Source organism: Podarcis erhardii (assembly GCF_964252035.2).
Source record: "Podarcis erhardii genome assembly, chromosome: 5".
Lineage (NCBI taxonomy): Eukaryota > Metazoa > Chordata > Lepidosauria > Squamata > Lacertidae > Podarcis > Podarcis erhardii.
The window spans coordinates 77,251,985-77,273,837 of NC_138509.1; the positions used below are offsets into that span (position 1 = coordinate 77,251,985).

The 21,853-nt window shown below is 41.4% G+C and overlaps 2 protein-coding genes across 2 annotated transcripts; both read left to right on the forward strand.

Moving 5' to 3' along the window:
* The first annotated feature begins 420 nt into the window (after positions 1-420).
* On the forward strand, positions 421-10,948 carry SELENOT (selenoprotein T). Its single transcript, XM_081863923.1, has 6 exons — positions 421-675; positions 6,294-6,404; positions 7,309-7,435; positions 8,605-8,692; positions 9,285-9,437; positions 10,033-10,948. Exons 1-5 carry the CDS (start codon positions 539-541, stop codon positions 9,407-9,409), a joined length of 588 nt encoding a protein of 195 aa, XP_081720049.1. The 5' UTR covers positions 421-538; the 3' UTR covers positions 9,410-9,437; positions 10,033-10,948.
* A 7,490-nt stretch (positions 10,949-18,438) lies between these two features.
* LOC309342282 (glucose-dependent insulinotropic receptor-like) lies at positions 18,439-21,850 on the forward strand. The gene has a single exon (XM_081862772.1). The coding sequence runs from the start codon at positions 19,624-19,626 to the stop codon at positions 20,656-20,658; it is 1,035 nt and encodes a 344-aa protein (XP_081718898.1). The 5' UTR covers positions 18,439-19,623; the 3' UTR covers positions 20,659-21,850.
* The last annotated feature ends 3 nt before the right edge of the window (positions 21,851-21,853 follow it).

Below are 21,853 nucleotides of genomic sequence, written 5' to 3' on the forward strand. Positions count from 1 at the left end.
ACGCATACCCCTAAACATTTTGTGAATCTAAGTTTGGCCTCATTGAGGGGCGGTATTTCAATATGAGTAGGAAAATGAGACTACACTTAAACATTAAAAAACAACAACTGATGATGATTTTATTAGAATGTAAGCCTGTAGGGAGAGACAGCTTTGTTTCAACTGCTTTTAATGCCGCACGTAAGCCACTCTGGGGAGGGTTAGGGTCTCCCATTTTGGCAGAGCAACGGAAGCCCCCCCTGCCATTCAGCCGGGCGCGAGTAGCCCGTATGTACAACACCCGTGAGGCAAACTCGTCGACTGGTGGGGGGTGGGGGTGGGCGCCAATCTTTCCGCGGCCAGGGATAGGTGGAACCTGGCGCAGGCGCACTGCGGCCGCCCTCTCTCACGTGACCCTCGCCCGCTAGCGGCAGAGCGCGAGGCGGTGTGCGTGCGGAGGTGGGAGGGGGGTAGAGGGAAACGGAGCGAGGAGCGTTTATAAAGCCGGCCGTGGTCGCGCGGAGGAGGAGGAGAAGAAGACGACGACGACGACGACGAGATGAGGCCGGCGCTGGCGTTGCTGTTCCTGCTGGCGGCGGGGCTGGGCGGCTCTGGCGCTCAGCCGGACGGGTTGCCGCCCGGGAAGAAGCTGCGCATGGCCTACGCGACGGGGCCGCTGCTCAAGTTCCAGATCTGGTGAGCCCGGCGGCGGGGCGGGGGGGGGGAGGCCAGGCCTCCTGCTCCTTCCTTCTCCTCCTCAGACCTTCCTCCGGCGGGGGTGGGAGGGCGAAGTCGCTCTGGCCTCCCTTCCCCGCCGAAGCCTCGCCCTGCGGAGGCCGGAAAGGGAAGGGAGGCGAAGGGCGAGCGAGGAGGGGGCGAAGGGAAAGGCTGACAACGCGAGGCATCGGGGGGGGGGGAGAGAGAGAATTAGGGGAGCCCCTGGGGAGGTGTTGGGGGGCGAAGGGCGGCAGGTCCGCACATGAAGCCCCTTCAGTCCTCGGGGAAAGTAGAGGACGTCGGAATTCAGATAAGAGTTGTTTTCCCAGGGCAGGAAACGTCTGTCTCTTACTTATTGAATTTATTTATTGAATCTATATACCGCCCTATACCCGGAGGTCTCAGGGCGGTTCTTGTCTATCTCTCTTCTCTCTCCCCCCCCCCCCCCGATTTCAATCGCTTTAGCCTTTAGACTCACCTTTAACCTCAAATAAACATGCATCTGGGGATCCCATTTCTTACTATCATCTCTCTCTCCCCCCCCCCACATCTACCCCAAATATCTGTATGGCGGTAGTGCAGCTGTTTTGGCCCACCTCGGATCAGGCCATGGCCCACCAGTTGAAGACGACTGGCTTAGGATGCTGTGGCCCTTGATGGAAGACATTAGGGTTGCTACAATAATGTTGGCTTTCTGATAGGCAGGCGGCATGAAGCTGAAATGAGAGGAGGGAGGGTTGGGCAATGCTGTCCTTTCGGTGCTGTGCTTAGCTCACCTTGAATACTGTATATATATTGTGAAATATAGGGCTTGAGGTGGATAGGTGTTCAATAGGATGGGGAAAGACAAGGAGGCCCTGAGCAATTAATAGATTGAGGCCACGTTGGTGTTGGCAATTAGGTTGGGGTTTGAGGATGAGAAGTGGTGTGAGTAGCAGGGCGGATTGGTGGGACTATGTTGACTGGGAGGGGGGAGTTGGGGGTGCCTGGTGATAAAAAGGGTGTTTATGTAAGGGCTTTCAGAAATGGTGCGGTGGTGCAAGAAGTCGAGGGGCGGTATAGGCACTTGGACGCTGCAGGTAAGGCAGAGTTTGAAATTAGCCAGGTAGCTTTTCTACCACTTGCAACCAAAGGAAGAGGCCTAGGCACCAGGGTGGCACCTGACACCTCTACCAATCTAGAAGTGCATGCCTTGGGATCATTGGATCTGGTCTGTTTTCATATATTAATACCCCATCCTGTAGAATTCTATCAGTTATATTTTATCTGTGCGATAGGAATGAATTTCTGGAACCAAAATGCTTTTTCTGTGCAGCCTGAGCAGGAGCAGTCACCATTAAGAAAAAGAGGTTGTAATAGGACAATATATGTGTGGACTGTCCCTGGATCAAGTGGCTTTTCTTTAAGTTCTCAAAGCTCTTAACCCAACTCAAGGTTGTCATCTGAACTAGCCAGATGTTTAACTGAGAATCAATCACAGTCAGTCAATCATTGAAAAATAAGACTTTAGAGCCGTCTTGTCCCACAATGCTTTGGCGACTGTAACCCTGGTTTAAGGAGCCATTTGGTGCCTAGCTTATATATCTGAGCTTCTAACACTGGGAGGACATGGTTTGTCCACACTCCAGTATGTGTGAGGATTCTATACTGAGGGAAGCAGTTTATAACATGAAAGGAACCTTAGTTCTTGTTTAGGACCTAAAGGTATACATAATGTGTTGACCTGTCAAAAGTGGAGCTGCCAAATGGTGCTCCTCTAAATAGTGCTCTTTTCCTTTGGATACTCATGTCTGTCATAAGGTTTGTGATCCATTAAGGGGAATAGTCTGTACTTTTGTATTTATATTGATGAAAGCCAAATACATGCAACACAAATGCTGTGCATGTTTACCCAAAAGTCAGTCCCACCATGTTCATTGAACTGAAGTCCTAGATCTGTGTACATTGGGTTGATGCTTTGGGTTCCAATCCAGAGTAAGCTTATACTGTATAAAACACTGTCCTAATGAAGTTGCTGAGGCTCGTATCTGAGTAAACATGCTTAGAATTGCACAACGTTTTATATAAAGGAACTTCTAAACAGCAAGTTGTAGTTAGTGATGGGTTTCAGTAAGGCATTTTGTAGCTAAAGTTGGAAAACTTAGACAAGTCACAAACAACATTTTACAGTATTAACAAAGTTGCTAATAATATATTTATATGCAAACTGCTATTTGGATATGAGACTTCAGTCTGAGTATGAATAATGGATTTGGAATTAGCAAAAATAGGAAAGTCAATTAAAGTGTGGGCCTAAAATGTTAGTACTTTCCTCTAAAAATAACTATTTAATGGAGTAATGGTTAGAATTCTGAATTTCAAGCAGTTTTTCAGCATTTGTCCATATCTAGCAATCCAGTTTTCTTTCTGTAACGTGTTCTTTCCTCAGGCTTTCTTTATCAGCTTCAGCATTGTTCATTCTTGTGTTGGAAACATTCTTCATTTTTAAAGTTTCACCATTGCAATTTTTTTCAGGCATTGTTACTCCTTGTGTTAGCAGTGTTACATCAGCATAGCAACGCACCACAGTTGGGACCAAAGGGAAAGAAAAGCAGAGTCATTTAAAAAAACATTTTACATTAGTCTTCTAGGTTCCCAGTTCTATTACTGAATGTTTTGAGTAATATTTGTGAATTGTGTATATTCCTCAGTAGCTTTTTAGCTTTTTTTTAAATCAAGAAGCCCTGCTATAAATGTGAAAATCCCAGTTTTCCTTTTCTTTAAAAAAACAAACAAACCTAAAATAAATCTCCCTTGTCTTTGAAGAGGACAACCATGAGGCTCTCAAAACTGTGGCTCTCAAAATGAAACTCAGAAGAGAATCAAACTGGGAGGCAAGTAAAGGAAACTCAAGGCTAGAATCATAAACATCTGGAAATTTTGTTCTTCTGGTGTACAGTATCCCTATGACCTGATCACCATTATGTATAAATTTCCTGGAAGGAAATTGTGGATTATTTGTGCTAGTGTTCGAAACATTTTAAAGACTAGTTTGCTTCAAAACAGTTTTCTTAAAAACCTCCTCCTAACAACAAATAGACACGGCAAGGGGATGGAATCCACAATATACTAAACACTGCTCCAAAATCCCACAAACCCCCTCAACGTAGGCAATAAACAATGAGAGGATGACATAGGCTATGAGGTTAACCCCACAATGGACTAGAATGTGGTCTAAACTTCCCTTTAAATCTATGTTGGTTAAAAGAAAAAAACTCACCCTGAAACTCAGATTGTACCTAACACCACCAAAATGCTGGAGAAGCTGCACCTCCACAGGCACATACCTTCACATGTGATGGGAATGCCCCAAAATCCAACTCTTCTGGACACCAGTCATACAAGAAATGCTCAAAATAACCAAGCAAGTATTAGAAGTCACCCCAGAACTGGCCCTACCGAACATCTTCCAAGATAATAATGCCCACTAACATTATAAAGAGCTCATAACCCACCTACTCTCAGCAGCCAGAAGCCTCAGCCAGACACTGGAGAGACCATTCAGGAGTAAACATGGTCCAGTGCTATCAAATAATACGGGAAACAGCCTTACTAGAAAAACTAACCAATCAGCTGAAACTGACACAGGGACAAATAGAAGAAGATGCCTTCACCTCAGTATGGTTCTCCTTTATCACATACATAGCTCAACAAGACAACAGCAAGAGTCCACTGATAGCTTACAAATCAATATGGCTAACCTGATCCAAAAATCCACATCCTCACACGCTCACGCACATAAACAAATCTCACTACAGCCAACCAAAAACAATCAACCACACCCTAGGCCACCCGCAACCTCTCTCATCACCAAGGAAATATAACAAGCGAATAGTAAGAGCCTATACAAGTGACGCTGACACAAAACCCCACATATACACTCAAAAGAAGAATAGAAGCATCACCTCACAACCCCTCTCTATCTCCACCCCTCTTTTCTTCTCAACCTAATATTGCATGCAACACTAATGTCTCTCAACAAATGAAACTGAGATGCAGAAAGGACAACTTGAAAAAAGAGACAATGCAAATCTTTTTGTAAACTAAGAAATCTTTAATTTAAAAAACCAGTTTTCTTTAGAGGGCCATTACTAGTGATTTTTGTAGTGATTGCTTAATGTAATAGTTTTTACTAAGGCATAGCTGTACAGTGAGCTACACAAGAGAAGTCAATTACTAAAGTCCTTGGGCTCTTTAGAAATGTATGATGTGGAACAGAAGAGATAATACCCAGAGCTGTAGTGGGAACACCAAAAACGTAAAGAGTTTTGATACAACAATCAAGTTTCCAGGTGGTATTGTGACACGAGGAGAAAATGTGTTTTAATTTTCTGTCATTTTCTTCTTGGAGAGTTCTCGGCTGTATTCCATTTTCTTATTGTTTTTTGCGGATACTTTCAAGGAAAACAAACCGTTGACTCATTAAGTTTCAGCATTGGAATTAATTATTACCTACAGACATGTTTTGGAAGCTCTCATACAGTTCGGATTTCGCCTTCTAGCTGGCTTGGTTAATATTTTCATATCATACTGAAGGCTCTTGCTGCCATCCAAGCTGTTGCATGACTTTAGATAAAATATTTAGTTGATTCCCCAGAACCAGAGGTAGGGGAAATGGGACACACACACTGAGATCAGTGTTAGAAACTCAGATATATAATCTAATCTACAAATGGCACCTTAAACCTAGGTTGCACTTGCCACAATGGGATATCTAGGCACCTTTTATGGTATGTATTATTATTATTATTATTATTATTATTATTATTATTATTATTATTATTATTTCATTTCTGTACCACTTTATATTTTAAAGAACAAATCTCAAAGCAGTTTATAACACATTAAAATATCAAACAAAACAATCCAGAATAAAACAAATCCAAGCTTCAAGGAAAATATTTCAGATCCTTCTTTAAGTGACATTTTGCCTTCCCTAGTCTACAACCTGCACCTAGAGATCTCCACCTGGCTGCAATTGAACCCATGCTAGTCGCAAAATGCACTTGGCTAATTTCTAGCACTGAGAGATGGACTTGAAGCAGGCTTTTATCCTTGGGATAAAATGTCCCAAAAGCTACCTGTGAAAGTGTTTATACATCAGTGTACGTAGCACCTTACCCCTAACTATAGTGTTTTAAATAGACCATGTTTAAAGCTTAATATGTAAAAATGCAGTTGCCTGCATTTCAAAGTTGTGAATCCAAAATGCCACATAAAAGACTAGATTAAATATTAATTTACATGATACTTTTGCATTTACAGAATTGTGTTCAAAGTAATTTGCAGTGCATTAAAATGTAGATTTTGAGGAAAGACTTTGGGGGGGGGGGAGAGAGCTGTCACCACTGTTCAAAGGGGGAAAAGTCGGTGGGAGTTATGATGGAGACCAAGAAACATTTGGGCAGATGAGGATGGTGAAGTTGAGGGAGTAAATTGTTTTTAGGGAAATCCGGAAGCATGCTAATTCCAATTGATTACCTACAAATATATAATCTTAGCAAAATGTTTATGCTTTACTACACACAAACTAATCATCATAAAATATTTCTGTTCAGTGTTTCCTGAGGATACAGACGGGTGTTTGAGGAGTACATGCAGGTTATTAGCCAGCGGTACCCAGACATCCGCATTGAAGGGGAAAATTATCTCCCTCAGCCTCTTTATAGGTAAGTTTATTATGAATTAAAATATGACAGAAACATGAGTTTAGACCTATTATTCCTCTTGTTTATCTAATTTGGTACCTATGGCACGAGTTCAGTTTCATGAGGCTAGCTAAACTAATCAACCCACACTTGCAAACTAGTAATGATAGATTGCTTTTGCTGTGGTTAGAATGTATACACTAATGATGATGCAGAAGAGAGAGCATAAAGAAGCAGTGAGTTTTTTTGCATTATGGCAAACTGAAGAACTAAGATCTCAGCCCAGAATTGCATTCATTCATTGGAATACAGGCGACTCCCCAGTTACAAGGGAGCTTATGCTCCTGGGCACTGCATGTATACTTGAAATCACATATAGTGGGGAACACACATCTAAAAAGCCTGTAAACACCCTTTTAAACCTCTGGAAACCCTTGAAAAACCAGCACCACTTACCAGACTGGCATGAATGGTGGCAGTAGTGGCTCTCAGTCTTCCTCATCACTGGAGGATGATGTGGAAACAATGACAAGTTGGGTAGACTGGTACCCCAAGGTGCTTGGCTGTGGGTCAGATTCTTCTGCTGCTGGTAATATTGCTCTCCAAATTCCAACTGTCCACAGGCCTCAAAGGGCAGTGCAAAGGCTCATGGGACTGCTGTTTCCCTGCTCTTTCCACACCTTTTTGCAGTTTAAATTGAATTATTTCTTTCCCAGCACCACGCACAAGTTGAACGCACATGTGGGGAGTTACATGTAGTATTGCATTTTAAATGCAACGTTTTCAAATATGTAACATTGATAAGATGAAATATCACTAAAGTTACTGGAATAGTGACATGCAGCTGGGTATGGCGTAATCTTTGTCGTTTTTGATAAGTTTAGGAATAGCCTTTAGCAACTAACATCTCTCTTTCTTCTCCCAGACATATAGCATCTTTCCTGTCAGTCTTCAAACTAGTGTTAATAGGCTTCATTATTGTTGGCAAGGATCCTTTTGCTTTCTTTGGCATGCAAGCTCCAAGCGTCTGGCAGTGGGGCCAAGAAAATAAGGTAAAGAGACTACTTTTTCCTCTTACAACATCACTTTTTCATGGAGTGGAGATTGATTTCCTGGTGTTCACACAATCAAATGCTCCCACAAACATGCACTTTGATAATAGCTTGAAGGGGAAATTGCTTCAGAACACACACAACCTCCCCCCCCCCCCCATTCGTACCTTGGTTGTTGAACACCCTGGAACTCTTATGTTTTGGCTCCCGAACGCTGCAAACCTGGAAGTGATTGTTCTGGTTTGCGGACGTTCTTTTGGAACCCGAACATCTGACGGGGCTTCTGCAGCTTCTGATTGGCTGCAGGAACTTCCTGCAGCCAATCAGAAGCTTCGATTCACTTTTGGAAGTTGAACGGACTTCTGGAATGAATTCCATTCGACTTCCAAGGTACGATTGTATGTCTTTAAGAGGGCTGGAAAAAATAATTTTCTACTGGTTATAATCAGCTTTTTGAGCTGCAAATAAGAATATGTCACCATTAGTTATGGTTTATTCTTTGGTGGCTGATGCAGAAGACCTAGAAGAGCAGAAAACAGCAGCACTACTTTTCAGATGAGGCAAGGATTCTGGTCTAAGTAGTATCTTTAGTATTAGAAATTCTGAAAAATAACTAAACATGAAGTAATGGGTTAAATGTATAACCACATGATATTGGATAATTAATCCATGTACAAGAAGCTGCAATCTTAATATTAGCTGAAACATAAATCTTTCACTATGAGACCTTTTTATGCCCTGTTGCTGAAGATTGCATCATTTTATCCTTTGGGTATAGCGCCAAAAGCACATTTAACATTCTGGAGTAAAGGGAACGATGCCTCTAGGGTTTGAAACAGAATAGTAGTAAGACAACTTATGTAGAGCATATGTGTATTTGCTTACTTGCTTTATAAAAAGGGGTTTATTTTAGAAATAATAACCGTCCTGATTTTATTCTAGCAATCAGTGTGTCATACTGGTTATCACTTGGTATTTATCTTACTTAAGTGTTATAAATGAACCCTCTGAATTCAAGACAGGGAAGGAAAATGAACAAATTTTAATTTAGAGTCACAAAGAAAGGAGATTACTTTCACCAAATATTAGTATCAGTTGAATATAGAGCTGAACTGATAAATATGTTGCATCATTTAAAGACTAGCATTTAGATTGTGTTTAATTTTTAGGTCTATGCTTGTATGATGGTTTTCTTCCTGAGCAGCATGACTGAGAACATTTGTATGTCAACAGGTGCATTTGAAATAACTTTAAATGGTGAGTTCTGAACAGCTTTTGTGTATTCTTGTTAGCTTAAAAGGGATTTTGTGTTAATTGTACTCATTGTTAAGTATTTATGAAGCTACCAGCTGCATTTGTTTCAGAAGACTGAAATAAAGGGTCTATTTGAGATGACCCTTTGTCAAAATTGTGACTAGTGTGAGTGATCCCTAAAATTTCACAAATAACTAAAGCTATAGTATTAACAGTTCTGAAGTAATGTGCCATTTAAAAGACCTCTCCAGTGTAAGTTGATTGAACATTGACAGAGTAATCTGTTTGTCAAGAAAGAACTTTGCACACAAATTCTTCATGCAAACCTTGTAAACAGAAGTATATATATTTTAATTTAATTTCTTCAGAAGCTTGGTAATACTTCATTGCATGTACATTGGCGAGAAACTGGTATTTGTGGGATGGAGACGGCAGTGAGAGTGAACCTATACTGTATGCAAAAGCTTGTACAGTTGTTTTTCTCTGGATATCCTGGGAAGCATAAAATAAGAGCAGCAACTGGCAGTTCCTACACTGTACAAAAAGTAGTTTAATATGCTAATCATGTTCTTTACCTCCTACACTTCTTATTTAGATGTTCCAGTGTGGTCTAAGCTACAGTCTGGGCACCTTCCTTCCATGCAGCAACTTGTTCAAATCCTCGATAATGAAATGAAACTCAACGTGCACATGGAGCAAATGCCACACCATAGATCATAGCCCCATCCATCAGTACTGAAAACTTCTTGTAAGTTTGTTTTGAAGATTACTCAGCTAGGTATTTGATTTGCAAGATAAAATGGTAATAAATAATCCTTGTATTTAATCACTCGCCTGATAGCTTTTGGCTGACAAGGGATTTTATGCAGGCAAGTAAGTGGGCTGGTGGATCAGGGACAGATAATTCCATCCCTATTTTCCAGACTGTTGTTTTTTTGTGCTGGCTGTGGAGGAAAGAGCTTCTCTTCCTCTGGAAAAAATAGACTATTGGCCTCTTTGCAGGCTAGCAAAAAAATATCGCAACTAACTTTCATGCAGTTAATGTTTCATACACATATTCAACATAGGCTTAACATGGAACTTCTGGAACTTGGTGACTGTCAGTGTTAGCTCTTTCATTTGCTAGATATCTTCTACACTTGTTGTCTCATGTAGTAGTAGCCTGGTGGCATGTATATTAAATATCAATTCATTATTTCTGTTTGCCGAGCTTCTAGTGTGTTGTTGTTCTAACTAAATATAGTAGGTTTTCCATGGCGACATTGGATATAGAATGGCTTTGGGTATAGTTATTTGATCTATTTTTGTAGCACAACCTGCTATGTTTTTGCTATGTTTTTCAGACATTAAGCGACACTTCCAAAGACAACATGAACGAAATAAATGACGGCCTGTACTGAAGACAGAATACTTGTTGGTACAGACTGGATGCTCTCCTCGTTTTCATGTTGTTCCTGAATATCTTAATGCAAGACACCTTTCAGTGCTGGTATATTTCAAAGTACTGCACATTCAAGGAGTGCAATAATACTATATAGTTGTTTTTTTAAAAGTTAATTCAACCACTCTAGAGCTAGATAATGCAGACATTAACCGATAACAATGTTTTGGGTTGGATCCATAGTTAATTGCACTTAGTTCCAATTGAAATCAATGTAGTTTAAGTGCATCTAACTTAGGGCTAGACCAGCTAAGTTCTACTTGAACTAGACCTGCTAAAATTCACAGAACAGTTCATTATTTACTGGGTCTGCTCCAAGTATGACCAATGTTGGATACAACCCATAGCCTAGATCCAACACTTTTATTTTCATTTCTAAGAAGATGACAAAATGCTTTAATAACCTTATTTTTTTTTCATTGGAAAAGTTGTCTGATCTACTGTGTGTGAAATTTATGTTCCATTTGTAGTTAAAATTGATCTCTTAGGAGTACTGGTTATCCTTTAAACTGGTCTGGATAAAAATTGGTGGCTGTCAAACATTGCAGATTTGGTTATGTAAGTTTTGTATATTTTCAGAGTATATTGCTGAGTGAATGGTGCATTGTATAATAAATTATAGAAACAAAACTATATGCAGAGTAAGTACCTAAGTGTCATGACTTCAAAGAAGACCAAGTGCTGTTTGAATTCCCTCAGCAATTTTGAAGTCTGTTTCTGGGCCACTCTAAATGATCAAATAGCTTGGCCTTTATTCTGTCCTAAATATGAGCTAAGCAAACTAATTTAAATAAAGAAATTTCATCTACTGTGTGAAAGACCTTGAATCATTTTATGAATTTGTCTGTCTGGCGACTGTGCTTGAAGAAGAAGAAGAAGAAAAACACAAGACAATGTTTAATGTTTATGGTGGCTTTCTTGTTTGAAACTTAAACTTCTGCAATTCACAACACATCAAGTTACAGTTACAGACTTAGGTTTGGAAAGTACCAAATACATTGCCTGTGATAGAATACTTTTAGCCTAGTAACAGACGTTTCCTCTCCTGGCTTCTTAGATAGAAAGGAAATTAAACATTCTAATTACTGAGCTGGAAGAATGTGTTAGAAGTCTATGAGAAACCACAACTATTTATATTTAAGCCATGAAGAAAAGACTGTGTGGTTAGATCCAGTGCACCTGTTCTATTTACAGAAGGGATTGTAAACCACCAGAGGATTCCACAAGCTCAAGCGTATTTTGCAAATTCCTTATACAGCAACCCATGGCGCTTTTCTGTGATTGCAAGGAGAATTGGGGGGGGCACCACCTACCTTTTGCCTCCATTTGTGAGAGTGTTCTGTGACCAAAACTTCAGTCTCAGTTCTAACACAGTAACTTACTTGGAAGCAGCTGGAGGTGGCAGAAACATAACTCATCCTTTTGTTTAGACTTGAATGCTGGGTAAAAAAAATTAGAATGAGCGGAGGACTTCCGGGTTGGCGCCTCCGGCAATGGCGGAGCTCCTCCGGGAGGAACTTGCTCCGTGGAAAGAAGGTTCTGACCACCACGGCGAAGGCGGAGACCCACTGAAATCACAGGCGGGAGAAGCTTGTGAACTTGGGATTCGGCTGGCACCTTTTGCACCTCCCCTGCTCGCGGGGAAACCCTGTTTTGGGGATCCGGAGCGACGTGGGGTGAGTGGCGCGGTGCTTTGAATTGACTGCTTCTTTCACGGAGTGAAGCCGCATTGCTGTTGTTGGAGAGCGCTGACTTTTTCCTGTGGACAATTGGACTTTAAACAACTACCCGTGAGTAGAACGGAAAATTGGATCTTCAAATACCTTAATTTGGCATCAAAACGGGAAGGTTTTAAACAGGAAGTCCGCCTTCCTTTTTTTGTAAATAGATGGAAGCAAAAACGCTACAAGCTAAAGTCTTGGAAAGCCTTTGGTAAAGGATTAAATTTCCATTGGTTAAAGTTACAAAAAACCCCTTGGAAGCAGGAGAAGAGGGGGGAAATTCTGGACCTAGCGAGCCTACAGGAGAGAGTAAAAAACCAAATTACCACTGCTCTGAACCTGGAGAAGGGCTGTCAGAAAAAGTGACGTTTTGGGAGAGTTCATTGACTGTGAACAGAATGTATTTGACAGCTAGCTAAATAAGAGAAAGATACCGTTTCCATTGTCCTCTTCTGCATTTAAATAGGAGGAAAAGTAACTGAAAATTGAAACTATCTTTATTGCTTGAGTTGTGCTTGAAAGGACTGATACAAGTGGAGACTTTACCTCTAGAGGGAGCTTTTGAAACTTACAGGAGTGTAACTGGGAAAGCTCCAGCTGCAAGATAAAGAATTGTGAGAACCAGAGATTGACCTTGGACTTTTTAAAAATGTTGACAGGAGAAGCCATAGTAACTGCATTATGCAAGATAAGTTATTTGCTGGAACAGCTTCATAAAAAAAATTAGAATGAGCAAAACAAAAATAGGATATCATTTGGGACACACACACTGTGTTTCTATATCACATGTTTAATGATATATCTGTGAAGAATTAAACTGAAACAAGGTAACATTTTGAAGCTTTTGAATTACATACAGGCATACATAAAGGTAAAGGGACCTGGGACCATTAGGTCCAGTCATGACCGACTGGGGTTGCGGCGCTCATCTCGCTTTATTGGCCAAGGGAGCCAGCGTACAGCTTCCAGGTCATGTGGCCAGCATGACAAAGCTGCTTCTGGCGAACCAGAGCAGCACACAGAAACGCCGTTTACCTTCCCACTGGAGCGGTACCTGTTTTATCTACTTGCACTTTGACGTGCTTTCAAACTGCTAAGTTGGCAGGAGCTGGGACCGAGCAACGGGAGCTCACCCCGTTGCGGGGATTTGAACCGCCGACCTTCTGATCGGCAAGTCCTAGGCTCTGTGGTTTAACCCACAGCGCCACCCGCGTCCCTCATACATATGTACACACAAATGAACAGTGGCTTGTCCCCTTCCATAGCCAGACTAGGAACCCCAGGTAAATGCAGAGGGGAGCTCAGTTTTTCTAATGTATTTTTTAAAAAATGGTTTCTTGTGTCGTCGCCAAATTGTAGAAAAGTCATCGGTTTCATTTTAAAAAAGAAATACCTAAAATGTTTTCTGCAAATAGATTTCTAGCACTATATGCAAGTCTGAAGTTCATAAAATGTTGATCCTCACGAGAAAACATTTGATGTAAAGCATCTTTTCCTTAGCATTTGGCAAGCATATGCAAATAAACAATCATTATTGTGACGCATTAACTGAAAGGTGGAACTTGGGCAACAATAATCAGAATGAGTAAGAAGTCTCCACATGCAGGAAACCTGTGCAGGAGTAGTCAAATAAGTGATTCGTCACCTGTAGCACACATTGTACTTTTCAACAGGAACTGCAGTAAATTTATTCTGTAGTGTATTGCATTTTCATCTAAGTAAGTGGTTTTATGCCACTATGTTGTTAGAAAGGCTGTATTTTTTAGGGAAGTTTAGGGTTATGTTTAGGGAAGTTTTTAATGTCTGAGATTTTAATGTATTTTTAATCTTTGTTGGAAGCCGCCCAGAGTGGCTGGGTAAACCCAGCCAGATGGGCGAGGCACAAGTACATTATTATTATTATTATTATTATTATTATTATTTAATTTATCACTGTTTATTTAATTCACTGTTTATTTAATTTATCACTGTTGGTCTAGTGAGTTAGGGAAATAAAAGCTATTTAGTCAGTAGGCAGTAACTAAAATGCCTGCAATTTTCATCCATACGTAGCTAACTTTAATACAAGCTTTTAATGCTCGTTCACATGTTTTGTTTCTAATTTGAGTATCTTGTGACGTGATTTGTCTTTGAAGTTTTCAGTATGTATCTGAGTGAAACAGATACTTGATGGATATGAGTTACATGTGCATGTTGGCTTTAACACAGCTTGAGTTGTAAATTACAGACCATCAAATGTTACTGACAAATCTGATCAACTCCTGAGCCTTTTGAATAACCAGTGAAATGCACCCCAACTCTCAGCATTCAGTATATTCCTCCCCTCACCCTGAATGCATCTTGTGAAGGAAGGATTTTCTTTTCCCATGAATAAATGTACCTCCATGTGAACAAACAGTTTTAGTATCAAGCAAGCAGAGTGCACCTGTGTTTGTGGTTGCTCAGGTGTGTTGCTAGGTTGTTAATTTCCATAAACTGTAGCTGTACAGAACATCAACACTATTTTTGAACCTTCCTGCTTTGAGAGTGCATGGTTTTAAAACTAGCTTCATGGCATTGCAACAGGGCTGTGTAAAAAGCACAATGTTAAGCATCTCTTGCCACTTAGGAAGTTTGTGTCTTGTAGCTTCTGGCCATGCAGTGAGCCCCCTGTTGCCCCACTTGGAAATCTGGGGTAGAACAGAGATGAGGACTAGTCACTGAGGTAGTTACTCTGAGAATGAACCAGAATTTTAATCAACTTGGAATTTAACGCTAATGTAGGAGAAGGGCCAGATTTCGTTTTGATGAGGCCCTAAGCTACTGAAGGTAATGGGGGCCCTTTATATGTCCTGCTGTCCTTTGTCAACAGCAAATTGTCGTGTTTTTTTATTGAATATATGCTATATGGTAATTTATGGACCTAATTGGTATCTAAAGCCATTTGCACATAACAAAATATGTATTTTATCAAAGTAATTGTTGAACTTGTATTTTGGAAATGTGCATCCAGCTTTTTTTCCTTTAAATTTTTTTGGGGCCCCCAAGAGAGTCCTAAGCCAGGGGTCAGCAAACCTTTTCAGCAGGGGGCCGGTCCACTGTCCCTCAGACCTTGTGGGGGGCTGGACTATATTGGGGGTGGGATGAATGAATTCCTATGCCCCACAAATAATCCAGAGATGCATTTTAAATAAAAGGACACATTCTACTCATGTAAAAACACGCTGATTCTCGGGCCGGATTGAAAAGGCGATTGGGCCGGATCCGGCCCCGAGGCCTTAGTTTGCCTACCCACGTCCTAAGCTATAGCTTGTTTAGCTTATACGTAAATCCGGCACTGAGTAGGGGGTGTTCAAGTGAAGAATCCTAAAACCAGGGATGAGTTGCATTTGAGGCAGAGACTGACTGGTGGTTGTGGTCCTTTAGCCTCACCTTCATACTTTTATTTTGCTACATGCAGCTAGGTTCCTCTCAGGCTGCCTCCTGTCCACATTCATGTCAAGCCTTCCACTCCCAGGCATTAACCTGCTACAAGGTTAATAGTCTTGGAAGCAGTGTTTGTATTCATCAAGTAAACAAAAGGGAAACCTTCGTTTGTTATGGATACAAATCTTGTGATTGCCTCCGTTCTTCACATTCTTGCGCTAGCATAATTTATGCCGGTTCCCGTAATTTATACTAGATCATTCCAAAGCCCTTTTACTTGTAGCATTCGTTTATTTTAATAACAGAGTTACTTTTAATTTCAGTTATTTACAGTGGGGGTGGGGGACCTGTGCCAGAGGACCCAGTTCCCAGTTGGGCCTGCGAGACTGTTTACCTGAAACAATGCCCACCTCTCCCACTCCTGATGTCATGTGATGTCAAAGAGTCATGACTCCATAAAGATCTGGTTGCCCTTGGAGAATGCACTTGTGCGGCCAATCCCTGCGAAAGGTATGGTGGAAGTCACTGCCCATCAGCTCATAGGGCATGACTTCAAATCTGCGGATCAGCATTAGTTCAAAACACCACACAGAGAAGTCTTTGCAAGCCTGGTGACATCACTGTGACATGAGGCAATTTTCTGGTGGGTAACCTTGCCCACCAAATTCAGCCCACAAGGGATAGGAGTTAAAAGAATAGCCTGCTGGCCAGATCAGGTTCTCTACTTCTGATCTGCAACATGGGTGGCTAACGAGAGACCTTCCAAATATTGTCCATCGTCTCTAACCACTGGCCAAGCTGGCTGGGACTAATTAGAATTGTAGTTCAAAACTTGAAAGGCCACAGGTTAGCCACCTCTGACGGACAGTATTTTTAAAACAACAAAATGAGAGTTTAAACAAGAAATAATGTTCTGTAGACTGTCAATCTATGTGTATGTGTGGGTGTGTGACGCCCTGTGGCCCTCCAGTTATTGCTGGACTACACGTCCCTGGCAATTAGCTGTGCTAGCTGGCGCTGATAAAGTTGAACTAAAAATAAATCTGGAAGGCTGAAGACTTACTACCCTTGCAATATGGGAAACGTCACTTGTTTAATCCTTCATAACTGGTCTTCAGTAAGCCAAAAGTACGCGACTCTCACAAATCTTTTCACTGAGAACACCATAGGGTTTGGCCCTGGAAAAAGTAAAGTCCCACTGAAATCACACAGAATTGTGAATTCACTTACAATTTTATTGAGCACCCAAAGCCATATACCGTATTTTTTGCACCATAACACTCACTTTTTTCCTCCTAAAAAGTAAGGGGAAATGTCTGTGCGTGTTATGGAGGGAATGCCTACAGGTGGCATGCCTACAGATTTTCCTCCTCTAAAAACTACGTGCGTGTTATGGTCGGGTGCGTGTTATAGAGCGAAAAATACGGTACTTGTTTTTCCTCAATATTATTTTGGGCTTCTAATCAAAGTGATTAAATAATACTTTGGTACTCCATTATAAAATGGATTGTTTCCCACTTCATAGGACCTTAAATTCTGCTGCTTTGCCTTTCCTGTTTTCAAGGTGCTGCAGTTTTGAAACCATACAAAAATACTTCAGGTAATACCTTTGAAAAGAGATTGTTTCTGTCTCTCTCCTCACCCCACCCCACCCCACCCCTTTTCTTTTTATTTTTTCCAGTCGAAACTTCTTGGAGGACAATATCAATAGGCAGTACATCATCAATTCTGCAGGATGGTCCTATGAGCTGTATCCTGTTGGGTCCCTATTTCTCATAGCTGTAACTAGCCACTGTTTTAAAGACCTAGGATTAGAAGCTTGCAGGCCCTAAAAGCTTGGCAGATGTTCTGCGTGAATTGCTTAGGAACAGCCACAAGGTACAATCTCTCCAAAGCAGTGTTTGCAGAGCTATTACTGAAACTCTTCTGCTGGCCACTAACAAGTAGTCGCTAGTGATGCCTATCTTGGAATGGTTGACAATAAAACTGGAAAGTGCCGTAAATGTGAACTTAATGAAAATACTGTTTGGACAGAGGATAAATTGACAACATATTAGAGTCCTGAGTTGAACCAGTTCCTTGCAGTTGTCTAAATATAGCACAGTTGGGTATACCTTTGTCCGTACACTATAAAATTCTCTTTCCTCTCAAACCTTAACAGAGAGCACAGTTCTATTTGTTGCAACTATTTATGGACTGCTTATTCTTTCCAGCACCCAATTTTCCATAATTTATCTGTTCTTGTCCCTCTCTATTTGGGGCCCTGCTCTGGTTACTCTCAGAAATATAAGCAACAGACTTAGTTTCTATAACTGCCCGGAAGCTGGGTTTGGCTTTGGGGGATGATGGAGGAGTTTTACTAATTTGTTCTGCCCCTTCTTGTACCACCCCTCCTCTTACTCTTTGTCCTCTACTGTCATTTTTATATTGCAGTGTCATTGCAAAACATTGATTTCTGGAGGATGGAAACCTGCGAGTGTTCTGTGTAGAACAGATGCTGTTGAACTGTCAGTCAACCTTGACCATGCTGTCTGGGGCTGACAGGAGTTACAGACCAAAATGCCTCAAAGACACCACATTCTTTTTTTACGTGTCCTAAATCACAACTCTCAAACGCATACCCTTGAACTTAGAAGGAAAATGCAAGATTTCTTGGCAACCTCAAACATGCAAGTGTTAGGAAGCTCCCTTACACAGAGTCAGAATACAGTGGTACCTCAGGTTACATACGCTTCAGGTTACATACGCTTCAGGTTACACCATAGCTGTCAACTTACAGATTTGAAAATAAGGGACCAGCAGCCTCAAAAATAAGGGATCAGCAGCCAAAATAAGGGATCAACAATTACTTTTATAAAATACCTATTTTGTTGCGTGCAAATGGCTTTAGATACCTATTAGGTCCATAAATTACCATATAGCATATCTTCAACACAAAAAAGCAACAATTTGTTGTTGACAAAGGACAGCTGGACATAGAAAGGGCCCCATTACCTTCAGTAGCTTATTTAAGAGACATCATCAATAAGGGACAGCAGCGGGACATGGTGCTGTCCCGCCAAATAAGGGACGCTTGACAGCTATGGGTTACAGACTCCGCTAACCCAGAAATAGTTATTCCTTTGCTTCAGGATGAGAACAGAAATCTTGCTCCGGCGGCGTAGCAGCAGCGGGAGGCCCCATTATCTAAAGTGGTGCTTCAGGTTAAGAACAGTTTCAGGTTAAGTGCAGACCTCCAGAACGAATTAAGTACTTAACCTGAGGTACCACTGTATTAATCCAGCTAGTTCAGCATTTTTTCTACACTGACTGGCAAGAGTTTTCAAGGAGAGGGCTCTCTTAGCCATACATGGAGTTGTCTGGGATTGAATTTAGAACTTGTTTCGGGCAGTGCAGGTGATATATACCTCCAAGCCTTCCCTGCTCTGAAAGACAGCTAGAGGATGCGGAACAATTGATTCTTAAAAAGTGTTTAGTCAAGTTAACAGTGTGATCCTATTCTTGTCTTATTAGAGATTTGAGTTCAATGGGACTTAATAATCCAAGTAAGGAAATACACCAAGACTGCATTCCTAAATAAAATGTAGGAAGTACTAAGCCCCCATTTTACTTTAACACAGTCAACCAGTATTGGAAAGCATGGATTCTGGTGAGCTTTTACCAGTTCACATCCTAGCCTTGTATTTACATCCAATACCCACTAAACTGGAAACAATGACCTTTTTCTGGCCATAGTAACTGAAGTATGTTTTCTACCCCAGATCAAATAATTTGTCTCCATTGACATTAATAGCATAAACACGCAGGAATATTTTCCTGCATGCATACGGAGCATGCTCTTTAAACCGCACAAGCTCATTTCAGCTGCCTAATGTGGGGGGGGAGCTCACAATGTTTCTCCACTCTGTTTGTCAAATGCCTTCCTTATCTTTCTGCGTCAAAGACAGTTTCAGGAACTGATTGAACAAGGCTGCACTGCCCGCCCCAGGTGTTTTCCCCCTCCTCCTCAAGCCAACGAGTTCACTGTGCCCGAAGCCTTCATGCATCTTCAGACACACCTCTGCCAGGTGAAAAAGAAAAACCTATATTCACACAGGGAAAAGAACTCGGAAGCTACAGTGATGCTGGCAATCTCTCTCAATGGCAAACATTGCCCAGAAGTTTGAAAGGAACCATCTGACCAGCAGAGCAGAGCCAATGGATTCTAGACACTGGATCATCACTTCTTGCTGCTGTTACTTCTACCAGTTTCTCAATGGTAGTAGGTTTCCTCCTAGCCTGGTGTCGCCTCTTGTGGATTGATTGTAAGTTGCGTATGCAACGCATATGTTAAACCCAGTAGTTTCCACTGCTGCTTCCCAAAGAAGATGCCAGATACCTTGTGTACAGTGCTACATGCCTTCTTAAGCGTCTTCATCCCATCATCCAACCTCTTGGTGATCATAGTCATCTGTCAGCTGAGAAAGAAGAAACCAAGCAGAAACTATGTCTTCATCCTTAACTTGGCAGCTGCTGATCTACTGGTTGGTGTGATGTGCATTGGGGAAGCTTTGGATGATGCAACAGATGCACTATTTGACCGAAATCTGTTTATTTGTCTCTTGCGGATCTGCATGAGCATCACTCCTTGCATTGGGTCCATTCTCACCTTGCTTTTGGTTTCTCTGGACAGGTACTTGGCAGTGAAGCTGCCTCTTCATTACCCTACACTGATGAGCAAGAAACCTATAGTCTTCTCTCTTGTTGTCCTGTGGACGGTTTCCTTCTTGGTAGGACACATGCCACTTATTTTCTCACAACTTCAACAAAGTGAACTCTCAGGTAGCTGTGGGGTCCTGGCAGCAGCCAAGAGTGACTACCTGTACATAATCTGCTTTGGCATCTATATCCCTGCCTTGCTGACCTTGGTCTGTTTACATATCTCGGTGGGGAGGATTGCTTATCTTCATCAGAAGCAGATCCAGCGTGTCTGCTTGCACCCAGATACCCCTACTGCTCCTCTCCGCCATTTCAAAGCTCTGAGGACAGTCCTCATTGTGATTATCTGTTTTGTCCTCTTCTGGAGCCCTTATTATGTAGCTGCCATTGTGAAAGCTACTTGTACCTCCTGCATCCTGAGCTCACAGCTGAAGGATTTGTTATACATTTTAGGAGAAGCCAATTCTCTGATAAATCCTTTTATCTATTCGCTATACAGCAAGGATATAAGAACCCAGTTGGTCAAAATGTTGAAGTGTAAGGGAAAGGGACAAATAAAACCCCACAGGTCTAACAGGTTGGCAGTGAACCATTTCAACATCATAAACCAAAGTGACTTACCCTGCGGAGGAAATTCATCTGGGGATCAACTGCCTAAATCTCCTCCCTTCAACAGTTTCAGAGGGGTACTCACCATTTCTTGATTCAAGGCAGAAGAGAGGAAACCCACCATAAAGCAGATGGAAAGCTTATTGTGCACTGATCACCAGTAAAAAAAGGTAATGCAGAAAAAGTCCAAATGCGCACCCAAGTTTTCTTCCTATTCTATCTATTCCACTACTGGGCAGTTAACCATAATTTGGTGACGCAGAGATCAACAGTGAGCTAAGAAAACAGTGCTGCATATATTTCCCCTCTTAGTGTTCTTTTTAATAAGTGCCTTTTGGGAATAAGTGTGCAAATAATTTTACCCTAACACAGAATTTTGTACGTGGTGTTATCCAGTCTACCTTCCCTTTGTAAGATATATGTTCCTCTTTGCCTGGTTATCTGGTTCCACATGTGGCTAGATAAACGAGCTAGAAGGGGAAATGTGTTGGGTCTAGTTTAAGTAACAATTTCTATGCAGTTAATTTAATCCAAGCATCAATAAACAAACTTAAATAAAAACCCAAATCTATCTCCAGCCTTTACGTTCTTCTCCTACCCTTATTGCTGTATTACATTGTTATTTATTAAATTGTTAAACTTAACTGCCCCCCCCCCCGCCCTGTTCTTGGGAGGATGTCCCATACAGCTGTTGCTTCCATTGACTCGCTGCCTGTTTTCTAACAAGACGGAGAACAGAAATTAGTGGCCATGCAGGGCTATTCAGGGAAACTGGACAGGCATGGCACATAAGCAATTGGTTTCTAGTATTGTTACACCCTTCAATTGCTTGTGAAATGCCACAGTACAAAGTCATATATGATAGGAATCGACTCATGCTGCAGATCAGATGTGAGGAAGTTTGGGCTCCTTTGTGAGTTGTAAACCTCACAAAGATCCAAGCCATGCTGCCAGGACCATTACAGTTGCATCTGTCTGTCTCGGGTGACAATGGATGAGTCCACCTGTCTAAGCTCAATTCCTCAATTAGAGTCTGGACTCTATAACAGCACCATAACAGCACCAAAATCATAGTTGGGTGGTACTAAAATGCCAATCTAATTTAACTTCCTGCCTAAAGTAGGCTCAGTGTCCCCTTTTTCTGCTGTATAACATACGAAGGTACTGCGTGTTATGTGACCAGCATAAATGGAACTGTTATTAAATGAATCCTGAGATCTGATTTTCAATACCTCTAGAATTCAACATAACAGTAAATATTCCTTTGAACAACGAAACAAGTATCTTCAT